The sequence below is a fragment of the Heloderma suspectum genome, chromosome 5, assembly GCF_057233095.1.
Source record: "Heloderma suspectum isolate Gila_16-S chromosome 5, 16-S_ref, whole genome shotgun sequence".
Classification (NCBI taxonomy): domain Eukaryota; kingdom Metazoa; phylum Chordata; class Lepidosauria; order Squamata; family Helodermatidae; genus Heloderma; species Heloderma suspectum.
The window spans coordinates 122,277,988-122,297,204 of NC_139462.1; the positions used below are offsets into that span (position 1 = coordinate 122,277,988).

At 42.9% G+C, this 19,217-nt stretch overlaps 1 protein-coding gene across 9 annotated transcripts in view; it reads right to left on the bottom strand.

Moving 5' to 3' along the window:
- Positions 1 to 19,217, bottom strand: part of HTT (huntingtin) — a 381,175-nt gene that overhangs the window by 42,357 nt on the left and 319,601 nt on the right. For 6 of the 9 annotated variants that reach the window (XM_084859889.1, XM_084859888.1, XM_084859886.1 and 3 more), the window contains 2 exons: positions 18,311 to 18,441; positions 2,918 to 3,047 (listed from right to left, as the gene is read on the bottom strand). In XM_084859889.1, coding sequence (XP_084716015.1) covers positions 2,918 to 3,047; positions 18,311 to 18,441 — 261 coding nt within the window. Of the gene's footprint in view, positions 1 to 2,917; positions 3,048 to 12,288; positions 12,382 to 18,310; positions 18,442 to 19,217 lie in introns of those variants that run through there. The other 3 variants (XM_084859893.1, XM_084859896.1, XM_084859895.1) reach the window with 3 other exon arrangements.

Below are 19,217 nucleotides of genomic sequence, written 5' to 3' on the forward strand. Positions count from 1 at the left end.
GAGGTAAAGGGAGTGGGCAGGAGGTTGAACAGATGGCCAGAGAAAGAAGGAGCCTACAGAAGACTTTTTCTTTACATTGTGGTACTGAAGGGTCTATAGTTTTGCAAGAACATAAAAACATAAGAAGAGCCATGCTGGATCAGACTAAGGGTCCATCTAGTCCAGTGGTGTATATAGGCCTTTGGTACTGGAGGTAGCACATAGCCATCATACCTAGTAGCCACTGATAAGACTTCTCCAGGAATTTGTCTAACCCCCTTTTAAAGATATCCAAGTTGGTGGCCATCACTACATCTTGTGATAGCAAATTCCATAGTTTAACTATGCAAAGTAATTTTAGTTTTGCAGAAAGAGCTCAGAGGAAGGAATTTAGGGCAAATGTGAGCCCTCGTGATTGGTCAGAGTTACAAGAGCACAGGCTAGCTTTAACATATAAACACTGGAGGCTAAAAAGAGAAGGAACAGAGAGGAAGGTTGGAAGAAAAGAAGATTCAGTAGGGGAGAGAAAATCAGAGAGCTGCCTGCTGATTTTCTTACACTTCTGCTCTTGTGGTTATGTTTGTGTGTATGTGTGTTGTAACCATTTGTTGTTTAAACTTTGAAGTATCTGTTTTTGTTGGGTCACCCACCCCATGACTAAAAGTGAATCCCCACACTACCTAAAGGAGAGGTAGACCAAGATGGTTTTAAGGCTGTTTGGTGGAGGCAACCAGGGAAAATAAAGAATTCCACCCCATGACAATGGAAAAGTTACTGGAAGGGAAGAGCATAAGGAGTGGGGCACTTGATTTGGCCTGGTCTCCCTTCCACACATGGAATAGCTGCATAGCTGGTCCCATGGCACTATTCTTCGCAGGTCTGAAAGCTCTGAAGACCCACCTGTTTTTGCTGGACTTATCTTAATTTGGGGGCAGGTGGTTTTATTTTTAGTTAATGTTTTTATTGAATTTTATTGTTTTGTATTGCATCTTGGCTATTACCTGTAGAGCTAAGAAGGGCTGAATTTCTCATATTGATTCAAAATAACAAAGTGTTTGGTTGATGGCACAAACTTGTGATTTATGTATTCTCTTAACTTTGACTATAAAAGATTTAATCTATGTTTAAAGGATGTAATATCATTTATCACAAAGCTGTCTCTGGCTTATTAGCATAATTTCTGGTACAGAACAGTAATTTCCTAACTCTTTCTGTTGCCACTGCTGAAGACCCTCCACCTCTCTCTATTTGCTCTGGTAGCTGCCAGCAACCCAATAACACTTAATATATTTCCTTATAAGAGGGATGGGCCAATTTGGCCTGCCTGGCTGACCCAGTCAGATCTGCGGGGCCACAAGTGAAGCCCCACCCCCTCCCCTAAGTCTTGCCCCCTGACTACCAGGGGCTTGGGGAAGAAGATGGTAAGAGGCTTTGCTGTGAAGTTGGCCGGCGCTTACAGGAGTCCCGAGGTTGGGGCTCAGCTGGCTCTTGCAAATGCCTGTCAAGTGCATTCTGCTTCTCCCTCCCTGTGCAGGGAAGGGAAACATAAGAGGAGCTATGCTGAATCACGCCACAGGCCTCAAGTCCAGCATTTTGTTCACACAGTGGCCAACCAGCTGTCTGAGGGAAGCCCACAAATAGGACATGGGTACAGTAGCACCGACCTACTCATGTTCCCCAGCAACTGGTATACAGAGGCATACTGCCTCCGGTATTGGAAATATTATACAGCCATATGACTAATAGCCATTGATAGCCTTATCCTCCAGGTATTAGTTTAATTCCATTTTAAAGTCATCCAAGTTGGTGGCCATCACTACATCTTGTGGTAGTGAATTCCATAGTTTAACTATCCTGAATCTCCCACCATTCAGCTTCATGGAAAGGCCTCAGTTTTTAGTATTATTGAGTGAAGCAGGAGCTAGTTGAGTGTGCTTCACTTGTCCTTTGCCTTCCTCACAAGGGGAAGGCGAAGGATGAGCTAAGGCAGTGTCCCAGCCAAAGCCCTGACTGGAAGAGCTCCAGCCTGATCTTCAGCCACGGACCCAATAATGTCAGCGGCTGGGGCCTTGTCCTCTGACGTCATGCAGCTGGGGGCGGGGGGCGGGGGAGAGCAATTCACACCAAATATGGTTCTTCACTCCTGCCTTACTCACTACTGAGAATATGCACAGAATACAGAAATGGCCATTGCTTGAAAATAGATCAGGTGGCACCCGGATATGCACTATATCATAAGGAAATATGATGGTGAGAACTGAGACACCATTATCCACTGGGAACAGAAATTGCATTAGATAAATAATGGGTCTGAGGCAGCTGGCCAGGAGACAGAACTAACAGACTCAACTATTTAGCTGAGTATTAGTGCTCTAAATAGTGTCCCTCCCAGAAGGGATTTTGTGGAGATTTTGATGGATTTATCTGTTGCAGGGAGATGGACTGTAATTCAAACTTAGATTTTGCATCTTATTGTCTAGAAAGATAAAAAGCTGTGTCTAGATTGTCTACCAGCAAAACTGGAGAATAGTTTAAAATGTTTAATACACTGAGAGAGCAATCCTATGGCCCTAGACAGTGTCTGGGGCACCATAGGATGAAGCGGATCTCCTCCTCTGTGCCCACAGACAGAGTTACGAGCCCAGAGGAGGAGATCTGATCATGGATCTTCCCTCTCCCATCCTCTCCCAGCCACCATGGAAAGCTTCTCTTCTGAAGTTGGAATTGTGACTTCATAAGAGAAGTCAGAGAGGAAGAAAAGGGGGTGGGATGGGAGGAGAGGGGACAGACTAGGATACACAGTATCTCTTGGCCTCTCCAGTCCCCTTCCTGCCCACCAAAAGGTAAGTTAGCTAGATGGGCTCAGACACCTGTGTAGCTACTTTTTGTATTTTAAACAGGGGAACAGAGGTGAAACATTGAAAACATTAACACTTACAGATCGGACAACTTCACTGATTAGGATAACTGGTGTCCTCTTGCTTGGGTTTGATGGCAGAATCCATTGACTGTACAACTCCAGCAAGAACTGAGAACATGAATGTATATCTACACCAGCACGGTGTTTCCTATAACCAAACACAAGCAAAGTTAATACTACACTACACTGCATATGTGCTAAAATAATTTAAATGAGTTCACTGGGGTGAAGAAGAGTAAATCTTAGGTGGGAACAATCACCCTTTTGGTCATCTGTGTCCTCATTCATCTCTATCTGACCACAGATTTGGAGCACCAATGAGCTGTTGCAGCTAGAGGGTAGAGACCAGGGATTTGAAGGCTTGTGCGCGCACGCGTGCGCATGTGTAACAAAAAGAAAACAGAAAAATTCTAAGCCCATGTTTTTTCTTAAGGATTTTTGGAAAATGTTTGGGGAAAAACCCATCCCCATGTTTTGTTTTTTTCCCAGCCTTTTCAGAAGCCTTCACATTGCTAGTAGGGACCTACTGTGAGGGACAAGTTATTCCTGGACCAACCTCCATAAAGCTTCTACCAGCAGCTTTGGCAGTGCTCTGATCTTTCTGAGAAATTTGTTTGTTAAGTGCATTATTAAAGAACGCACTTCCAGATAAGCACAGAGGTTCTTGGAAGTACAACATGGCTGTGGGATCCAAGTTATGGACTAAGGCTGCTGTTAAATGTGCAATCAATGTTGCTGTCATAATATCTAGATGATGGTTTAACTTGGAACTGCGTAATTCAATCTTTTATTGAATCATGGCCATTAAGAACTGTGCAATACATTCAGATTGTTCTTAAATTACTCTGATTATAAGGGACAGCACAACTTAATCCTTTATTAGATTGTGGCCACTGGAAAATACATAAAGGTTGCTGCTACTGTGAAACTATCACAACTCTTTCAATTATGGCCACTGGGAATCATGTAAACTGTTATTTATTCATTTTATTTTAGGTATTTATACACTGCTTTTCAGGTATATAACTTCCCACAGCAGTTTAAATATATTATTAAAACAAAGAGCATCAATAAAAATGTATACAACACAACAGTAAAGATGAGCAACAGAAACACTTTTCAAAAGCCAGATAAAGCCATCAGTTGAGATAAAGTATACTAAAAAGCCTGGATGAATAAAAGTCTTTACCTGGTGTTCAAACAGTAAGAGTCAACACTAGCCTCTGTGGAAAGATCATTTCAAAGACAGGGCACCGCAACATAAAAGACCCTAAATCCAAAAGTAGTTAAACCCAGAGAAGGGCCTCAAAAGAGGATCTTTACACACTTTGTAAGGGAGAAGGTGATCCTTGAAGCACTCAGATCCCAAAACGTTCAAGACCTTAAAAGTTAAAACCTGCACCTTGAATTGAGTCTCGAAACTGAGAAGTTTCAATATAGGGGATATATATTCCATGTGCTCAGTCCTAGTTAATAACCTAGCTGTAGTAATGGAAGTTTCCAAACTGTCTCCAAGGGTAGCCCTTCAATAGCATTTGAAGGGTACCCTTCAATAGCATTTGGGCTATTGAAATAGAACATATTTCAATAGCCCAAATGCTGACAGACACTGGAGGATTGCATTAGGGGAATTTAACACGAGGGTTGCCTAGAACTGAGTGGCTGCTCAGTTCTAGTCAAGACAGCACTGGCAGCACCAGTGCCTGGGGTGGGGGTGGGTGGGGAGATTGCTGGCTGCAGTGGCACTAGCAGCAGTGATACTAGAGCATCCAAGTGGTGGCAGCAGCACCAATGCTGGGATGGCAATTGACAGTGATGCTGGGGACAGAGCAAGGTAGGCTTCAGCCTTTGTGATCGGTCCAAGCAACTGCCTGAATATGCCAGGTGCAGATAGAAGGGTTTTATGCACTCATTTTATTTCATTTCTATACCACTCAATAGCCGAAGGTCTCTGGGCAGTTCATAAAAATTACAATCCAAAATACAGCATAATAGAAACATAATATAAAATCTTTAACATACAAAAATTTAAAACAATTTAAAACAGCTAAAACAGTTACAATAAAATACTAGGATCCTATGTAACAACTGACATTAAAAACCCCATCATATGCCATCAAGTGCCTGGGAGTAGAGAAAAGTGTTAACCTGGTGCAAAAAGATGAAAATGTTTCCACCAGGAGGACCTCAGTGCATTCCACAATTGGAGAGCAGCCACCAAGAAGGCCCTTTCCCTTGTTGCCATCCTCCAAACCCTCTTGGAGGAGAGACTCAGAGGAGGGCCTCAAATGTTGATTGTAGTGTCTGGGTAGCTTCATACTGGGAGAGGTGCCGCATCTCTGGTTTTGAGCCACCTACTTGGGCCTCCCAAGATATGGCTGTATCTAATAACACTTCCATACTGCAGATCAGATGGAGTACCATCTCCCAAGCCAGATAAACCATCTACCAACAGCATCACCACCTTTACTGAACTTCAGGTTATGGACCCTCATCCAGGCATCAGTTCAGCATTTCCACAGCAGCAATTATTTTTGAAAAGGAGTAGATATGGGTGTGTTCAATAGTTACTAACTGGCAATTTTGTTGGTGCCCAGAAGTGATAAAGTACCTTGGTATATTGATGCCTAGAGATATTTCGCGAATGATTAAACCCAATATAAGTGCATTACTGGTGGAAATATCTTTGGACTTGGAAATATGGGCATCACTTAATATAAGTTGTTTTGGAGTCAAATTATTTGGTACAACTTTCTGGCTAGATGGTGTTAGGATCAAGGTATACTAAAAAGGAAGGAATGGTTCCACTAACAATTTTAGCAGTGAGAGAGACTTGGCATGCTATGCAGGGGCGTTGCTAGGTTCTTAAAAGATTCGGGGCACAGGCCCATAACATAAATTTGCATATCCGAGTCCTCTAATTCTCTAACTATGCGCGCGCAAGCGAGCACACACAGTGTCCTTGCGTGTGTGTATAGATTACATACATACATACATAGGGAGTGTGCACTGACCCCCACCCCACTTCAACTCAGACCCCAATTCAGTGTTTTGAAAAACATCCTGCTTCTGCTCTGGGCAATTTGTAGTCAGACCACTTCAGCTCAGCACCAAATCCGAGTCAAGATGAGTCTTTATGCTTCCTGTTGACAACCATGTGAAATTAGAAAAAAAACAGCCTGTACCTTTTTTCTCTTGGTCAGAACTGGATGATAATTTCAGGCATAGTAGCCCCCTAGAAGGGGATTACACCTGCCCAATGTCAGAAAAATAGCTGCAGGGTTTATATTTTGACTTTCTTTTAAAGGGAACTACCAATAACATTTTTATTACTTGGAAGAATTGTATATTGGAATTGGACAATTGGAATTGGAATTTCAGGATTCATTGCCCCATCAGAGGACATCATGTCTGGCAACTTTCAGAAAGATAGCCACAAGGTTTTTTGTGCAAGGGTGGCCTTGACATTTTGAGGTCTCCAAAAGAGGACATACTTATCTCCCTATTTTCCTTGTGGACCATTGTTCTGAAAATTACAGACAGCCTACAGTTGTCCCTAAGTAAGAAACCAGCAAAGTTTCAGAAGGATAGGTACAGCAGTTCATGTAGAAGGGGAGTTCTCCAATTTGGGGGAGGGAGTGCTTTCCCTTCCATGCTTTCCCTTCCATTTACCCCTTCCCAAATAGTTTTTGGGTAAATTTGTATAAAAATACACAGGTCATTAGAGGTGCCCCCCAAGGAAGAAACCTGCAAAGTTTCTGAAGGATATACATGCATGCAAATTTAGAATTACAAGAATTTATTTACATTTCACCAATGTTAGCAGGAGGGGAACATGGGTGGGAATATTGCACTCATGTCCTGCTTGTGGGTTTCCTGCAGGCATCTGGTTGGCCACTATGTGAACAGAATGCTGGACTAGATGGACCTTGGTCTGATGCAGCACGGCTTTTCTTGTGTTCTTTAATATAGAGTGCCTCCGAGCATGTGCAGAATGTTTTTCTTTCACCACTGAGCACTTGTACTCTCCCCCTACCAATTCTGTTCCCCTCCATGCAACCATCCCTACTCATCCTACCATCCTCCAGCAATTCTTCATCAAAACAGATGTCAGTATAAGGCTGTTTCCTGTGTTCCTATGAACAGAAAGCTTTAATAGAAATAGGAGTTTTTGGTTTGTTTTTTTAAGTGGAGGGGAGAAAGCAAGCAAGCAAGCAAGCAAGAACAGGATAGGAGAGGGAAGAAGAAAAGAAGAATGGTGATTGGAAATGTGTGGGAGGGGAGTGTAGAGTGAATTCCCTAAGCTAAATGGCTGCTTTCAGAGAGGTAGTACTTCAGAGGGGTTTAGGAGGCTGTGCAGAGTTTGTAAGATTGAACGTAAAACTAGCTTTATGAGGTGAGGTGGCTGAGGGCTTTTTCTAGCTTTTTCAAAACTGTAGAACTTATTTAAAAGCCCCAGCAGTTCCTCGATCACGATGCCACATTGTCCTAACCCTCCTTTTGGAATAATTTGAGTCCTACAGCTATTTAGGATAAATTAAAGTGGAAGGGGAGAAAGAAGTTTGTGGAGGCTGATTGGATCCTTTACTGTACTGAAGCTATAAACTTCTGCAGAAGCCAAACTTTCCAGTTTGGGGTAGTAAAATCAGATGCTTTGTGAAATACCAGTATTTCACATGGTGCTCTTTCATCCCTTTCTTCTCCCTCTTCAAAATTTTATTGCAGGAAAGCTCCCAACAGTGGGCATGTAAGAGCAAAAAAGTAGGGGGAGAGAGGTTTTTGCACCTCAAAAAAAACCCCTATACCAGAGATTCGGGATAGTGACCATCTAATGGTCACCTTAAACACCTTCTGATTAGGATCTCTAATCCTCTGTGTGGCTTGACAGTTCTTACTTTTTGTTTTAGTCTTGAGAAAAGAAAACTTTACGCATGGCTAGCACAAAAGCCACTGGACCTAACTGTCTGAAATTTGGCAGGTTCAATCAGCTCCATGGAGATTGCCAGGTCCCCTAATTCTATGTATGTACGTGGAAGAACAAAAAAAAAGCTCTTTGCTTTGACACATGTTCTTGAAAAAAGCAAATCTTACCTATGGCTAGCACAAAAGCCACCAGGCCTAACTGTATGAAATTTGGCAGATTCAGTCAGCTCCATGGGGGCTGCGAGGTCCCCAAATTCTATGCACTTATGTGGAAGCACCCCCCCCCCAATAGCTCTTTGCTTTGACACATGTTCTTGAAAAAAGCAAATTTTACCTGTGGCTAGCACGAAAGCCACTAGACCTAACTGCCTGAAATTGGGCAGGTTCAATCAACTCCATGGTGGCTACCAGGTCTCCAAATATCATATATTTACCATACAAACTAAAAATGTTATGTCCGTTTCTCTTTTCCAATTCAAGTCAATGGGAAAATGTAAACAATGGCAATTAGGACAGCTCAGAAAGATCCAGGACCTGTGCCCAGGTGGGATTAGGCCCAGCACCTCTGCAGATGTGCCCCAAGAAGACATGGGAACTGATTCTAAGTCAGATGGGGAAGGGAGGTAGAAGGAGATGCCAAGGAGTCAAGGTTGCAGAAGTGGAAGCACAGTGAGAATAACAGTGACAGAGAGGATGAAGCCTAGCTGCAGTTTAATCAGCTGGATGACAGCCAGGCCATGCCCTTTAAAGCTGTGGGAATGCAGGCTCCTAACAAAGAGGAGGCCCATGAAAAGGAAGGAGCGACACAGGGTCATGAGGTGCTCCAAGAGACTTGCAGCAAAAGAGGTGACCCTGTGGAAGGCGACCCACCTTGAGGGCAGGACTTGGTAGGCACTCAGTCTGAGAAGAGGGGTCTGTGGTAGCCAGTAGCAGTTTAGTAGCAACTTTCCTTCATGGTGCTTTAACCTGGGTAGCTACCTAAAGTCTGCCAGGAAAGCTTGTTGCCCATTGCTGCATGAGGATACTATCTGTACCCAGAGGCAAGGCCTGTTTGTAGTTTGCATAAATTGACTGGAAACATGGCATGACAGCTTGACTACAGAGGAAGCCAGGGGCTAGGCATCTGACAGTCAGAGATGAATGGAATGAGGAACTGGAATGTTCTATACAGTCAAATCAATGGAAAGTTGCCTTTGGTTCCATATGTACTATTTCTGTAGATTTAAAACTGAGGCCGATTCAACACAAAATGATGTTTCATGTATATTGGACATCACAAAGACTTGTTAAGAAGAAGCTGGTTATTTCAGCTAGATGGGGGAGATGTAATAAGGCATATGATGTGGGCATGTCCTGTAGTGGCTTCTTTTTGGTTGAAAGTCATTGCTCATATAAATGGTATTCTTGAAAAATCTGTGATAATAGTGGATGTACAGCAGTGGATCTCCACCCTGTGATGTGGGGATTAACAGATGGACAGCAAAAGTGGATAACGAGAGCCCTTACAGTTGCAAAAAAACTTATACTTCAAGCTTGGAAGGAATAACACCCACGGACTGAATAACACTCAATGGACTGAAGAGCTCGCTGTTCTTGCTATATTTACAACCATCAAAGACTGTAGATATACGGACTGCTTATATTAACATATATATTTGAAGCTGAGGTGTTAAATCCTTTCCCCCACTCTTTGTGTTTTTTTTTTCCCCTTCTGCCCTGCTCCCATATCAAGGGAGATGTGATATTTTATTTTATTAATCCCCCCCCCCCCGCACACGCACACACCTTTTCTTTTTTTGCTTGTTGTTGTGATGCAAATAAAAATATCTTTTTAAAAACATGAGGTACTAAGTCAGGCATGAGGACTCTCTGGTCCATGGAACAGATCCAACCAACAAGGCTTTCCCATCTGACCTACAAACGTCTCCTCAGGTCCTGCCCCCTTTTCCCAGGTGCTGAACTGTATCTCTAATCAGGTGAGTAGCAAGGGGGGGCTTGTTGGGGAGGAGGACATAGACACAAAGTGTGACAGCATCCTTTTCTGGTAGATGGATCTTCCTTTTTATCTTTTTGTTTTGCTTCCATAGACTTAGTCCATATACTTGGCAAAGAGCCAGTCTTTCCAAATCTGGTGAACATAAGGACAGCCTTGGTTGAAGCAGGCATATTACAGTTGCAGAGCCAAAGAGATCTCCTGGCAACCCCTATGACTGTGGTCCTACCTTTGTAGTAGACAAAGGTATCAAAGTCCTTAACTTTGTAGTTAAGGAGCCCATCAGACTCCTAAAGGTGTTATCAAAGTAATTAAAGTGGGCAGCTGCTATAGCTCAAATGTTTTGAAACAAAGCATGGCCAGCCAGGCTAAGAAGGCTGTAGAAAACAGATAGAACAATGATGCCCAGCTAATGACCAGAGTGTTGGATTCCATAGCTCTGCATAATGTTACCTTGGTCTTGAAGACCAATTGATCATAGAGTAAGGCATCACCAACCAGAAGCAAGCATAAACCAAGAGAGGCAGCTTCCTACTCTATCTCAGGGGATGTGAATCCCTTGCAGTCTGTAAGGCCTCGGGCCTGTAACCAGTAACCAGTAGTTTTAGAGCGACTTAGAGATTCATAATGCTCTTTGCTTTGGTTCATTATTAAGTGCAATTTCCTTGCTAGTGGGCCTCTGAGCTTGTGAGATGAGTCAAAGGTTGATATCGCCACCTCAGCACATTCCATGCTAACAAGCTCTGAACTGTTTATCTTATCAGGGCCTAGGATGCGCCTGAGAAGTGAGGCTGTTTACAGGTGTCTGTGCTGGGAAAGTTCTGATTGTTTTCCTTCTGAACAAGCACTGTTAGTCTATGCTGGGAAAGTTGCAGATGAACGCTAATTAACGCTTTCCTCTGTCATGCTGCCTCACTGCTAACATGTATGGTATAAAACCCATTTTACCCCTTGGCTCTGGGTGCAGAGAAGCTGTCTGATCCAACCATTGGGTACGCCTGTGCGCTGTAAGTACTCAATAAAGTCTCCTTGTAAGCAAACCTAGATCTGGCTTATCATTATCTCGGCACCTCCAAACCTTAGCAGCCCACGGCCAGGGCATACACAGTCACAGACATACAAGAAGACATTTAGGACTTAGCTAGGTGGAGGTCTGTTTTGGTCTGTCTCATGATTCAGTCGAAATTTTTTAAAGACCAGAATGAGAGGGATCACAGCCCTAGGTCTGGGCACCCAAATACCTGGGAGTCCTGCACAGTAGAAGGAAAATATAGGTTTCCAGGACTCTTGGAAAGAGCTTTGGGAAGGCCAAGGGAGGAAGAGACAATGCAGGGCATCTTCATCCTGCTCGTCTGTGGAATCTGACAGCTCTCTTGACTCTGCCAATTGAAAGCCAGCCCCTTAAGGAGGACAATGAAGATGCCTCCTGCACTTGATAAGAAAGTGGTTGGTTGCAATTAGCCTTAGGGGCTTGGATTTGGTTGGATGGGGAGAGATGGAGTCAACAATCCTCCTCTAATATCAGAAAGGGACACTTCTCAGGAGAGCTAAGACCAGGAAGCCTGGCTTGGAGTCTTCTGTGGGAATTGCACACATAGTAGAGTCCTGGTTATTGTTGCCTTGATTAAGATAAAAATTGCAGAGGCAAAGCCACATCCTGCCTGAAACTCAGGGGCATCTGAATGTCCTAAGACTGAAAAAGAAGTTCCAGGAATAGTAGCAAATGAGGGGAATAAATGGTAATCAGATTGCCAATCTCATTACACAGCTGCACAGTTATTTCATCAGTGAAGGACAGTTGAGCCTCAGAGACAGAAGAAAACTGTGTGGGAATAGTAAGATTCTTGTTTTCTCCTCTTTGTTTTAGAAAACATACCCCTTTTTCAAAAAAAGCTGCTTCTTATTGTCCATGATACCCGGTAAAATTTAAGCCTTCACTATACTGGAGTGCAGCTGAGATTCCAGCCTCAGACTGTTCTAGTGGTTAATTTTCCATTTCAGTCTTGTGTCTGCTTGTTCCTAAACAGTCCACAATTTGGGCCTACAAAAAGTGAGTAACCTCTGCCTTTTTTCAAAGTAAGAAACTTAACACAAATGAGTCCATAAATAGCAAACACTTGGTTCTTTAGTCCTGGACACTGAAGCAAGGGGTGGGGGCATTTCCCCCAAACTGTCATGCCCCTCCTGGAAAAAATCGTCCTCAGAGGAGAAGTTAGAGCTCTAAGCGACAAGGAACACCACAGAACAGCCCATGCCAGAAGGCCAGGAGGAGCCTGGGCATTCAGAGGAGATGGCCACAGGTCCATCCCTGCAACAGGCAAGGGCTCCACCTCTGAGGTAGAGGCTGAGTGATGTCCACCAGAAGAGCCCCTGTGAGGAGTGCCTGTTTACAAAGGAGGGCTCCTCATGAGTAAAGGACTTTTTGTGAGTAGGGCCCTCCTCATGAGGAAGTCTTCTTACAGAAGCTTCTGATGTGATGCAGCTGAGTCCTAGGAGGGATCTTCACAACAAGGGAATGAGAAGCGTGTTGGAGTATTACTTGGATTTTCATGGAACAGGCTTTGGTCTGTCAGGGACAAACGATGCAAGACACATCAGCCAAGTGTAGCATACCTTTAAAATCTGGTTTTCAGGGGGGACACAGCTCAGAACATATATACATACATACGTTTATTTTATTTATTTCTTAATTGCCCATCTGGCCTGTCACCCAGCCACTCTGGGTGACGTATAATAATACAAACAGTTTAAAAACAATAAAATTACACATTAAAACATTATTTTCTAAAATTTTCCTAGCCCACCCCAAATGCCTGGCTGAACAACCAAGTTTTCAAAGCGTGGCGGAAGCTCACTGAAGAGGGGGCATGGCGGAGTTCCCTAGGGAGGGAATTCCACAGAGTGGGGGCCGCCACAGAGAAGGCCCTCTCCCTCATCCTCACCAGCCTAGCTGTCCTGGCTGATAGGAGAGAGAGAAGGCCATCTGAGGCTGATCTTGTTGAGTGGCTTGTCTGATGTTGCTGGAGGCACTCCTTAAGATAGGCTGGGCAGGAACCGCATAGGGTTTTAAAGGTCAAAACCAACACCTTGAATTTGGCCTAGAAAACAACTGGTAACCAGTGCAACTCCTTCAGCACTGGAGTGATGTGATCATGCCGTCGGCTGCCTTTATTCAGGCGAGCCTATACCAGCTGCAGCTTCCGAACTGTCTTCAAGGGTAACCCTACGTAGAGCGCATTATAGTAGTCTAGACGAGAGGAGGCCAGGGCATGTACTACCGATGGGAGCAGATGTTCAGGAAGGTAAGGGCACAGCTGCCGTATCAGATGGAGTTGGTACAGCGCAGTCTGGCTCACAGCTGACACCTGAGCCTCCATGGATAGGTGGGAGTCTAAAATGACCCCAGGCTGCGGATCTGGTCTTTCAAGGGTAGCCGTACCCCATTCAACACCAGGTCAACATCCCCCAACCTCCTCTGGTCTCCCACCAAAAGTACCTCGGTCTTGTCAAGGTTCAGCTTCAGCTTATTCCTCCCCTTCCAGCCACTCACCGTCTCCAGACATTTGGACAGGGATTCTACAGCTAACCTTTGGGTTGGTGTGGGAGGAGTAGAGCTATCATCAAACTGGCAGGGGCTGCTCAACCAGAGGGAGGCTTGTTTCCCGCTCCTGTCCAGGCTCCCCGCTGCTACTACAGAACGGAGAGCAACTAATATTCTCCATGTGTGCAGATTTCCCTGAAGAAACCAAAATCCCCAGTTCTCCAGTGCAGCATCTGAAGGCTCCTGAGAGCTCCCCGCAACCCCAATTTCACCACATCGCAGCAATCTGACATGGAGTTATTCCCCCCCCCATTTTTCCCCACGTGTGCACTTTTGCCTACTGCTTCCAACCCCAATTTCCTCCCTTTATTCTTCTGCCTGCTCGCAATGAGAAGCTCTGTAAACCCGAAAGATCATTACTGCAATAAAGTGATAAAGCGGAGAAGGGACTTTACAAAACAACGGAGAAACGACTTTACATCAGAGAAACTACAGGACATCAAAGAAGCAAAACATCGCAATAGTGATTTAAGAGAGCATCAGAGAAGCGAAAGAGCATTTCAGGGCAAGTTAGTAAAGTTAGACTTTAACCCTTTCACTGCAGGGCAGCAAGATTTATTTCTTACTTCTGACTAAACATGCACATAACATGCACATAACATAAACAAGGGGGGATATGTTAAAGATTAAAAGCAGGCTAGCTAAGGTGAATTAGTGTCCCCAGTACTGCAATAACGGTAAGAGTTGGTGTTGCGCTCCTGGGGATTTTTTTCAATGGTAATGGGAAAAACTGCTTCCATTGTGGAAATAAGAGGGAATCAGGCATCCCATCCCCTTGACCACATTACTGCCAGGTCACAGAGGCACTCCCAGGATTTAATGTGAGGACATGGCACACTGCGGCAAAACCGCTGGGGAGCTGCTTTCAGTAAAAAACAACAACAACAAGTCAGAGTAAAAGAGCTTCAGAAAATGTAGCTTTTCAAGAGGGAAGTGGCTGGTTGGCAGTGGGCTGGTGACGACGTCATCTGTCGCAAAGGAACTCAAACTGCTCCAACTTCGCGCTAAATCGCTTGTGAAGACAGCCCCCTGCATGGTGCTCTGGGAGCTCTGCTATATAATTTTTCAGTTGGAACTTGCTAGCTTCTGGAACAAGCTACTACTAGCTTCTTGAGGTAAAGTACCTCTTTCCTCTTTAGGCTACCACCTTCTTTTCTTTTTCTTTGTGTTGTCTTTCGTTAGGCATGCTCTATGGGGAAGATCCAGCAAATAGCCTGCTTCCAAACACTGTGGAGGCAGAACAACAAAACAAAACTGGCCTTAGGAAGGAAGTGGGAGGTTTCTCCTAGTCTAGCCCCTTAGGCTAGCTGTCTCCAACTGAAAAAGTTCCTGCTTCCTACTGTCATGGGCCCATTCCTTCAGACGCACACTCTGGCCCATGATAGGATTGGGCCCATGACAACTACTGGGAGGAGCAAAGACCACCCAGTGGCTGGACCACTGGGTGGCACTAAGTACAGAGAATTATTATTGACAAGGTACTTGAACATTAAAGGGCTTTTCTAGTAGCAGCATTAATTTGGGAGGCTTTGAACATGGAGGAAATGGACCAGCTGACCAGTTTGGTACATGTCAGAAGGAAGAATTAATTCTGGTAGGATAATAAAATAAGTGGGAACCCTCTCAAAGTCCTCATCTTGCATCCCTAATACATTTAACTTCCAGTATTTTTGAATATTCTGATTCCGCCTTATGTTAATAAAATTGGATTACCATCTGTGTAACTAGAACCATTAATACAAACCGCATGTACTCTATTTACAAACTCAGGGGAAATTCTTTAAAAATAAATTCTTAAATAGGAATCGTGTATATTGGAGTAAAAAGTATAATCCTATGGATGGCTGTTTCTCCATATATTCAATAAGAAGAGATCTTCATTCCCTTTTTAAATGCATTTGGTAACCTCCCTTGTTTCCCCTTTCTGGATCTATCTACATTTGAGCCAAGAACCCCATTATAATCTCCTGTTAGTATTATGTAACTTTCTGCAACTTCATGCGAACTTATGTACTACCAAAACAGGGTGTGTGAGATTTGCTGGTTGAGCTATCAGAAGCAGTGTTAGCTGGCTGGCCCAGGGCCTTTCTGTAGAACAGAGATTGCGTGCTTGTACAGTTAATTCTGGCACCTGTAGTTCGGAGAGACGTATAGTTCCTATGTGATGTGCTGTCAAGCATTCCGTTATGAAAAGTGATGTTTATGGGTATTAAATTAATTTTTACGGTGAAACTTCTTTACTGCTTCCCTGGCATGGCAAAGGAGACCAGGGTAGTTCGTTCTGGGAAGCAGCTGCCCCAGGAGAACCGAACTCGCAGTTGTGGGGCAGCTGTGGGGCAGCTGAGGCCTAGTAGAAAACAGCCAGAATGTGCCAGAATGTGCGTTGCTCACAAATCCCACCTTGCAGAGTCTTTCCAGAGAGGCAGACTGCTGCATGTGTTGCACTTGCGCTGGTGGCACCAGAATACAGGACTATATGGAATGATCCTGTGGGCTGTTCCTTTTCAAAACTAAACATTTAATTAAATTAAAATGGTTAAACTGTTAAAATGGATTCAGCCAGGAAATGCTACTCTGCTGTCATTTTCAGTGGATGTTTCCCAAGCCCTTTCCCAAGCAGCAGTTTCAGAAGAAAGTACATCCCTGCAAAATGATGGCAGTTTTCAAAGCATTCTTGAAGAAGCGAGACTGAAGACTGCCGATGAAGGAGACCCATCAGATCATGCAAAGGAAGTAAGACCAATGCCAAAGAGGGTTTGTAAATCTAGCTCTCATCTACAAAATATGCCGATGTATGAAGGCAACGTTGTCCAGGCTCTGAACGAGAGCCGTTCCACAGATGATGCGACTTTTAAGAGAATTTATTTCAGCGCAACTGATACAGTGAAAGGTGAAATGGCTGCTCAATTTTGTGAAAGGAATATGCACATTTCAGCTGCCGTACATGCTCTAAAGAATATAGACACAGATAACTTTCTTGACCCAAGCAAGCTTACACCACTCTGTGAAATTTCAAGATGCACTCCAGAAATCGAGGAACTTCAAACACATCTACTGAGGAAGTGCAAGGATATGGCAGAATCCTGCAAAACCCCAACACTTCACGAGCTTACGAAAACATAATCTTGGCTTTTGAAAGTAACATTTTTGAAGGAATTCCAAGTCAACAGTTCATCCGCAAGTTTGCAGAGAAATCACGCTCATTAGACGCCATTAGCAGTTCAGATCATTATGGCAAGATGACTTGCACGATATACATCTACTTCCTAGTCACTGTTACTTAGTTTACACTACTATTTTGCATGTGGAAAATATTGTATTTTAAATTATTTGCTTTTCTGTAAACTTCACAAGTCATAGTTCTTAATTAAAACACATAAAATTGAGCTTTATTTTTGTCATTACCTATTAACTTTTTTCTCCAGAAGCCTCTTTTATAGTGACCGCTGCCCTTTTGCCCCTCCTCATTTTTGTCTCTGCCCACCCAATGAAATTGTCTTGCTACACCTGTGGCTCGAGCCCCTGGCGGATACTAACCTTTTATTACCTGGTGGGGGCGGGGACAAAAGGAAACACAGCCTCAATTCAGCCTTATAGTCCACAGGTGCAGCTAGTTCTCTTCCCCGCAAATTCCTTTCCCAATGGCATCAGTCTTATTTGACCCACAATTTAATAAAAACTGGGTAATTGGTAACTTTATAAAATGGCAGCATGGGGTTCATACATTTGTTGATTGGACTGATGGTAAGCAGGTTAAACCTTTAGACCAATTGGAGGGAAAATGCTTAATACAAGACTGGTATTGTTTGAGTACTTCCAAATTAAACATTATTTAAATAGCTGGTTAAGAAACCAGGAGGAAGGATTAAGACATTTGAGAAGATAATGTGGGACAAACCAAAAAAGATGCTAACCCAAATCTACAAAATGGTAATGCACATTGAAGAAAATAGAAGACCAGGTAAAATTCAAAGGTGGGAGAAAAGACTTGGAGAAAGGACATCAGATGAAATGTGGAAATCTGTTTGGAATAACTTAAATAGATATACAGCCTCAATGTCTTTAATGGAAAATTAAATTAAGCTTCTGACTCAGTGGTACATGACTCCTTTACAGTTATCTGAGATCTATGAAAACTGTAAGAATATTTGTTGGAAGTGTTGAAAAGGAAGAGCAGCCTTCATGAATTGTTGGTGGAATTGCTCTGAGGCAAGGAGATTCTGGAAATAATATTCTTTTAATATTAGTAATATTCTGCAATATACTATACCTTTTGATCCTAGAATTTCCTTATTAACTTATCTGAAAGCTGCAGTACCAAAGAAAAACTACTCTTTTATATTATAGTAGCAGCATATCTTCTTTATGCCAAGTATTGGGAAAGAAAGGAAATACTTCGACTAAAAGAGTAGAATATTAAAATATGGCATTTGGCAACCCTAAGCAAAATTACATGACTTCTTTGGGTTAAGCAAGGAAGATACGGGATAAATCTATTTGATCAGGAATTGGAGCCATTTAGGAAGTTTTGGAATGATAAGCAAGGTGTGATGGTAATCCATTTCCTTTATTGTAAGATTTCACAGTTCTAAGGTTATTTATGTCTAGATGTTTTATTGTTATAAGGTCTCGCTGATGGGTCTCGCTGTTTTTTAATGTTTATAATAGGTTTTAGTGTGCTAAATGTCTATAGAATAGTAATATGTTGTACTTATTTGTTTTGTAAAGTCATCTATTTAAAAATAATCAATAAACACTTTTTAAAATAAAAAAACATCAATCAATAAGTGCCTAGCTGATGAAGGCACAAGAGGATTTTCATTTCAGAATGAAAAACTTAAACACTAATATTATCTGAACATTATTCAGGTGGCAAACAAAAACTATTAAAAACCTCGAATTGATTGGAGAAGATGGCAGTGAGGAAGTTGCAGGGATATCACTCTCATCATCTTCATCTTCATCCCACTCTTCTTCCCGCAATGGAGTGATGTTATTTCCTAGCCACACAGAGTGGATGGAGACCTTAAAAAACAGGAAAAAGGAATGTAAAAAGTAATCTACATTTTTATTTCATAAATGCTCATATAGTTTAACACAGTAATACTAACTTTAAATAATTGCTTATATTCTTAGTACATACAAATTATAGCATCTTTATACTACTACTTTTGTATCGCTGGAGGCACTGCCTCTATAGGTTTTCCTCTATTGTTATTGTTACAATTTTGTTTTCTAACGTATCACTTGCTAGTCAGTATGTGATATCCTCTTAGAGTAGCTATGCATTTCTCATGATAACTGGGCTGTTCTTTATTGTTTGGGAGAAGGATTAGGCCTGGTTTGCACATAACATTATGCCACCTGGAGCATAAGCCATCATGGGTTGGTTGTTCACTTACCAACTCACGTTACTCCTGATCAGGTGAGCGGGGGCTTGGCTTGGCTTGTTTCCCCCTCAATCCTCCAGCTTGCTCCCTGCATGTATCCCAGTGTCTTATGTGGTACAACCCATCTCGACTCCTCATCCTGGCCACCTTCCCTGCTATAAACAGCTAGAAAATAGGATTTCTAGCTGCTTATAGCTAGATTCTAACAGGTCTACCTATTTTTTCAATCTTTCTTTTTCTGAAACTAAGCTCAAGTTCTGAATCACTGCTTGCTTTGACTCTCTCTTACAATGTTCACATTTTAACTGTAAGTTGTCATAGTCCTCAGTCTTGCTTATTAAAGCCAACTTTACCTGATCCCATTCCTCAATTGCTTGTGTTAATCCAATACCCATGAGCCAAAGGCATGCA